This window comes from Sus scrofa, chromosome 4, assembly GCF_000003025.6.
Source record: "Sus scrofa isolate TJ Tabasco breed Duroc chromosome 4, Sscrofa11.1, whole genome shotgun sequence".
Taxonomy (NCBI): Eukaryota; Metazoa; Chordata; class Mammalia; order Artiodactyla; family Suidae; genus Sus; species Sus scrofa.
The window spans coordinates 13,445,074-13,451,529 of NC_010446.5; the positions used below are offsets into that span (position 1 = coordinate 13,445,074).

General features: G+C 49.9%; 1 protein-coding gene across 3 annotated transcripts; it reads left to right on the forward strand.

Moving 5' to 3' along the window:
* On the forward strand, positions 210-6,256 carry FAM84B (family with sequence similarity 84 member B). 3 transcript variants are annotated; one of them, XM_005662850.3, is made up of 2 exons: positions 210-681; positions 1,229-6,256. In XM_005662850.3, exon 2 carries the CDS (start codon positions 1,325-1,327, stop codon positions 2,261-2,263), a length of 939 nt encoding a protein of 312 aa, XP_005662907.1. In that variant the 5' UTR covers positions 210-681; positions 1,229-1,324; the 3' UTR covers positions 2,264-6,256. The 3 variants fall into 3 exon arrangements, with proteins under 3 accessions (XP_005662907.1, XP_005662909.1, XP_005662908.1); XM_005662852.3 differs by having other exon boundaries at positions 581-695; XM_005662851.3 differs by lacking the exon at positions 210-681 and adding an exon at positions 753-1,131.

The window sequence follows — 6,456 nt, forward strand, 5'->3', positions numbered from 1 at the left end:
ACCTGAGCAAGCAGCGAGGGCCCCACAAGGCCTTGCTTTAAGAGGGGAAGCAGGACTCCCAGGGGCTATGCGTACAACAAGAGGGGCGCAGACTGCCAGTCCAGCCAACCCATTGGTTATTTACTAGCGGGATTTAAACCCGCTCCGAAGTGGAGGCGTGGCCTGGGCGGAGCCCCCTGGTCTGGGTGGGCGGGGCGGGGAAGGGGGCGGGGATGCCCGAGGCTCCGCGCGGTGCGGGAAAGACCTGGGCTCCGGGAGCGAGCGTCTGTCTCTTTAAATGCCAGGGGCTGCGCTCCCGCCCTGGGAGCCGGGAGCCGGATCTACAATCCCGTCCCTCCCGCTTCGGCGCTTGTTGCTCGCCCGGCCCGACCGGGAGCTGCAGCCGCCGGGCACCGAGACTGCTTCCTTCTTCTTCTGGAGAGCCCCACCTCCCCGGGAGCCGGTTGAGGGGGAGAAACAGCCCCAGCAGGAGGGAAAAGGTGCCGTGTGAAGAGGCATCACTCCCCCCCTTCAAGTCTTACGCGGGGGCAAGACATGCGCCGCTCCCCCCTGCCCAGCCTCGCAGCCGCCTGCGCCTGGAGAGGAGAGACTGCGGAGCCCACACCTGCAAACTCGTCCTAGAAGTCTCAGGGTGCGGCTGGGGACCCCTCCCAATTCCCCTCGGCCTCCACCTCTCCGCGGGTGAGTTCACGCAGGTAACCCGAACTAGAGGGCGGGCGCGCGGCGGGGGGGAGGCGGGCGAGGAGGGAGGAGAAAGCGCCGCAGGTGAGCCAGGTTGGGCCGCTCACCTGCTCCAGCCTCGCGGCGGCTCCTCGCCGGTTTCTCTCTACGGTTAGATGGCGGGGAGGGCGTCTCAGGGGCTAATTTAGGCCCCTGGGGTGAAAGTGAGAGTAGGAAAGGGGAATTGAAGTAAAGTTTCTTTTTCTTACCCCCTCCTATTTGGGCTTGGCAGGTTAGGGCGCTGGCGGAAGCGGTAGGAGTCGCTGATGCAATGGGCTTTTGCCCAGGCGAGGTGAAGGGCTGGGGGAGGGGGAGAGCTGGAGTTGCCAGGCTTCCTTTGACTGTGACCCTGGAGGTGGAAAACTGAGGGAAAGCTCGCTACATTTGAGACGCCTAGTAAAATGACTCCAGGTGCCTGGCCCTCAGTCTTTTTTCTTCTTCTTAAGAACAAATCGCCCATTTCACCGAATGGCTCCTACATGGCTACCTTGCCTTCTTCTCCCAACAGGTGGTCTCAGCCCCGGTCCGGGGACCTGTGCCAATGACCCTAGTGGTGGTTTCGCTTTCTCCTCTTTCGGCGGTGTGAACGTGTGTCCACGGCGTGATGGGCAACCAGGTGGAGAAACTGACCCACCTAAGTTATAAGGAAGTTCCCACTGCCGACCCGACTGGAGTGGACCGGGATGACGGGCCCCGAATCGGAGTCTCCTACATCTTCTCCAATGACGACGAGGACGTGGAGCCCCAGCCGCCGCCCCAGGGCCTGGATGGCGGTGGCGGCGGTTTGCCCGACAGCGGGGACGGGCCGCCCCTGCCCCCGCCACAGCCCTATGACCCACGGCTGCACGAGGTGGAGTGCTCCGTGTTCTACCGCGACGAGTGTATCTACCAGAAAAGCTTCGCTCCAGGCTCCGCCGCCCTGAGCACCTACACGCCAGAGAACCTGCTCAACAAGTGCAGGCCTGGCGACCTGGTGGAGTTTGTGTCGCAGGCGCAGTACCCGCACTGGGCTGTTTACGTGGGCAATTTCCAGGTGGTGCACTTGCACCGGCTGGAGGTGAGCAACAGCTTCCTGACGGACGCCAGCCAGGGCCGGCGCGGCCGCGTGGTGAATGATCTGTACCGCTACAAGCCGCTGAGCCCCAGCGCTGTGGTGCGCAACGCGCTGGCGCACGTGGGCGCCAAGGAGCGCGAGCTGAGCTGGCGCAACTCTGAGAGCTTCGCCGCCTGGTGCCGCTACGGCAAGCGTGAGTTCAAGATCGGTGGGGAGCTGCGCATTGGCAAGCAGCCTTACCGGCTGCAGATCCAGCTCTCTGCGCAGCGCAGCCACACACTCGAATTTCAGAGCCTGGAGGACCTGATCATGGAGAAACGGCGCAACGACCAGATAGGGCGCGCCGCGGTGCTACAGGAGCTGGCCACGCACCTGCACCCCGCGGAGCCGGACGAGGGCGACAGCGACGCCGCGCGGACTACGCCGCCTCCCGGGCGCCCCCAGGCGCCGGGCCAAGAGGAGGAGGACCGAGAGGCGGTGGTGCACTGACAGGCGAGCTGAGTGCGGAGCTGCGTGAGGGAGCCTTTGCAGCAGCCGCTGCCCCCTCCCTTCTCTCCCTCCCTCCTCCACCATCTTCTGGGTCCCAACTGGGCTCCTGGGCCATTTGGAAAACGGAGAGTTGGCGAAAAGCGCTGCCAGCTGTGGCTTGAGTTTGTTATCTTGGACGGAGGAGGAAGAGGGAGCAGGTAGGAGCATTTTGGCTGGGGGCGCTTCTTGGCTTCTTGCCTGCCCGTTCAATCTGTCTTCCTTTCCGAGGTGAGGCACATTTTGGACTTGCCAGATATTAAGTACCTGCCGGACATGGGTCCAAAAATCGCCCCTTCTTATGCACGCAGGGGTGGAGCAAAGTTCTGAGTACCAGTATCTGCCATTGCCTTCTGCCCGCTTCCCCTCCTACCCTAGGCTTGGAGGATACACTGTACCAAGGCCAGAGCAAGTTTGTGGTGGTGCTAACCCCTAGGAGCAGTGTGAGGGAACTGGGAAGTTGGGATGATTTATGTTATGGTTTTCCTGGGGTGCAGGGCTGGTGGAACCAGGACCCATCTAGGAACAGCAGACTGAAACAAAGGAGCCCCCTGTGAAGTGTAACAAATGATTGAGTAATCTTGGGCTGCAAAACAAAGACTTTGCTACCTCCCCCCTTTCCATCCCTGAGCGGTTTGTCTTCTGAAGTTGGCCTCCTGCATCGCAGGCCAGCCACTTTCCAGGTTACAAGTAAATCCTTGCCACAGGCCCGTTAAGGGAAGGATTCATTTTTGCTTCCGTTCTGTCGCCTTTGTTTTCCTCGCCCACTGTTGTAGGTTGTAGGCACTTACAGCTGCGTTATTAGTTCTAAGAGGGAATAGGCCTTTGTGTCTCTTTTCTAATGAAACTTGCTTGACCATGTTCATCCACAGGCCACACTGTGAGGCTGGCTGCTGCCACCGCATAAAGTATCCACTACAGAAACAGCCAAACAGGGTTGCCCTGGCAGGAATTTGTCAATTTCCTGTTCATTCCCTGACCTAATCCCCTTCCCGAATAGTGAAAGTACCTTTTTTTTCTTTTTTTTTTCTTTTTTTTAAATTTAAGTGGAAGGCTTTGGTGGTGGTCTTCCAACTTTTTTTCCCCCTCACTGCCCCATCTCCGTGGCTCTCACTCTTACTTTTCTGCTGGTGGTGAAATCTTAGGCTTGAGGCATATTTCAGTGACAAAGTTGTTATTTTGCTAGCCACACTCAATGTGATTTAATTCAAGTTGTAAAGTCTTGTTATATTGCTGCAGTCTCCTTGTTGCTTGGAGAGCACTCCTTCAGAATGCTCTCAATGAAGAGAGGTGACAGCAGTCACAAATAAATGCCACCTGGTGTAGTCAGTACCAAATCTGGTGAAGGTCCTTAAAGCCTAGGTTGGTGATTGTGGGATGTGTCTGAAGCAGGCTGGCTGATTCTGTCTGGATCTGCTGCTGTGTTTGCTTTACTGTGAGACTCTAAAAATATGTCCAGTTTGTCCTTTGTTTTCATGTGTGCTCTTTGATGATGTGTGCCCTTGATCTCAGAATCCTCTGCTGTACAATGGCACTGCTAACGCTGTCTCAAAAGTTGAGTAAAGTTTTTTCTTTCTCTTGGGAATTGTTATGAATTACACTGAACAAGTCATTTCATGACCCACTTCTTACAGTTGGAGTAGAATCACACTTGAGTGGTCTATAGCAGTGGTCATCCTTGGGCCTCCTGCTTGGGGAGCTTTAAATCAAGGCGACAAGACTTGAAAGATTTCCTTGTATACTTACTTTTTCAAACGTGGGACATTGAGGCCATAATTTTTAAAAGCTTAAACCTTCATCATAACATGAAATGATTTAATTCCAAGGGCATTAGCTATGTTCCGTTTTCCCAGGACCCCCACACAGGTCCTATCGCTTTGACTGTTAAAGCTGAACAACCCTCAGCCCTGGTCTGGGACTTTGGAGAAACATCAGTCTTCCGTTGGAAATGTTGATCTAGATTTCTTGTTTAATAATCTCACAGCTTATATTTCTGTTCTTTTGCTTCTGGAAAAGTGGAATGGGATAAACATGAGTAAAGATACTTAGGAGAGCTTACTAGATTTGGAATTTTTTTTATGTTTAACACAGTCAAATGAAAGTTGAATGTAAATGGCCATTGTGCAGACAGCAGGAGAGAACAGAGCAGCACTGTCTAGCAGTTTTGGGCTAGCCAGCCAGCTCTCTTTTCCACTCCCCCGTCTCTGTCTCCTGCCTTCACCCTTCAATGGAAAGCGAATGCGATCGGAGTTCCCATTGTGGCTTAGCAGAAATGAACCCAACTAGTATCCATGAGGATGTGGGTTTGATCCTGGCCTCGCTCAGTGCATTAAGGATCTGGCATTGCCATGAGCTGTGGTGTAGGTCAGAGATGTGGTTCGGATATGGTGTGGCTGTGGCTTAGGCCAGCAGCTGCAGCTCTGATTTGACCCCTAGCCAGGGGAACTTCCATATACCGCAGGTTAGGCCCTAAAAAGCAAAAAAGGAAAAAGAAAAAGAAAGAAACTGAATGCCATCAGTCACACCAAAGGAGTGACTCTCCGTTACAAACCTCTTTGTGAGAAACCTCAACTTGAAGGAAGAACTCCTGTAAAATGCACCTCAAGAGTAGCATTCTGCCTCTAGAGAAGAGGTTTTTGGTAACAGGGCTTGAAAATGAGCTAGAAGAGAAGAGAAATCTACTCCAGATGCTGCTTTTTCGTCTGTCTTTACGGGGTACCAGAGGTGTGAAGTATGTAATGCTTTGGAACAGTGATTGCATTGGAAGTTTTATTAGGGTCATCATGCTTAAAGCACCAGCCAGCCAGAAACCAGTGAAGTTTCCAAGGAAAGGGGATTGAACCAACTGTTGGCATCTCTTCTGAAGACGGCAGTTTTGTGGATAAGTTTTTAATGTTCGGGCAATGGTTGCATCTGGCACTTTAAAAAATATATACATATATATTTAATAACTGTTGTTTCTCCTTAGGAATAAGACTCTAGAGCTGTTTTGTACTGTGAAATTACCGATGCTCTTTGAAGGAAAGGAATATTGATTCTAATGTTCTTCAGAAGCTCTGGCAGGGATAAGCAGGACGCCCAACTGGAACGTATACTAAATGTAATCAGACAAATTCTATTTTCTTACTCGAGCAAATATTTTATTGAGACGGCTATGTATGGCAAAGGAGCCCACAACTTCAGCTACATAACTTTTTATATTAAAAGAACTCATGCTTTTTGTAGCTTTTATTCCACATTTAATTTAGAATGACTTTATAGCACTAACATGCCTAGCAGAAGACTATACTCCAGACCTATAAGGAAATTTTTAGTTTTATGAAGAAATAACACTTCAGTGGTTCAATTTCTCATGTCTTCGGTGCTATTGGCCATAAGAGCACCAGTTGACAACACCACAACCACGTGGAAACATATTTTTGGAAGCAAAACTTTAATTTTCTACAACATATGCTATGGAGAGTGAAGAAAATTTAAGGACTACTTGTTTTTTTTTTTTTCCTTCATATGGAGTCCACTGTGTTGAAGACTTCATAGTATGTGATTGTCTAACCTTTTTTTTTTTTTTTTGTAAATTAGAATAAAATCTAGTGTGATCATGATCATTGAAAGGATTTGTTTGGAAAGTTACATTTTATTTGTGATTTTTTTTAATCAGGGTAACTATAAACTTATAAACTTGACTGGTTTATTCAGCTTACTATGTTGTTTTGTTCTTAGCGCTAATACTTGTGACTCATGGAGAATTACATCAACTAACTTGATAAATCCCACATGCATTTTATTTCCTAGTGAACTGTGTAAATTTTATTTTTGTTGAAGATTATATGTTGAATCAATGTTATGTTCTCAAACCACTTCTTGAGAAGGAGGTTCTGATTTGAAATTGTATCATTTCCTTCAAAATGAAGGGCAAGTGCTTAATTAAATAAAAGATTGATGACATCTTTTAAACCATTTCCTCTTTACTGTGTCTTATTACAATAGAATCTGTCTAGTCTTTTTGAAAAATGCTCTGAGAGTTTCCAATAAATATCTTTTAGACCTCACTATATTTATATACATTTTTTTCCATTTGTATACTTTGTTCCTGCCTTTTTTTTTTTTTTAAGGGCTGCACCTGTGGCATATGGAGGTTCCCAGGCTAGGTGTCAAAT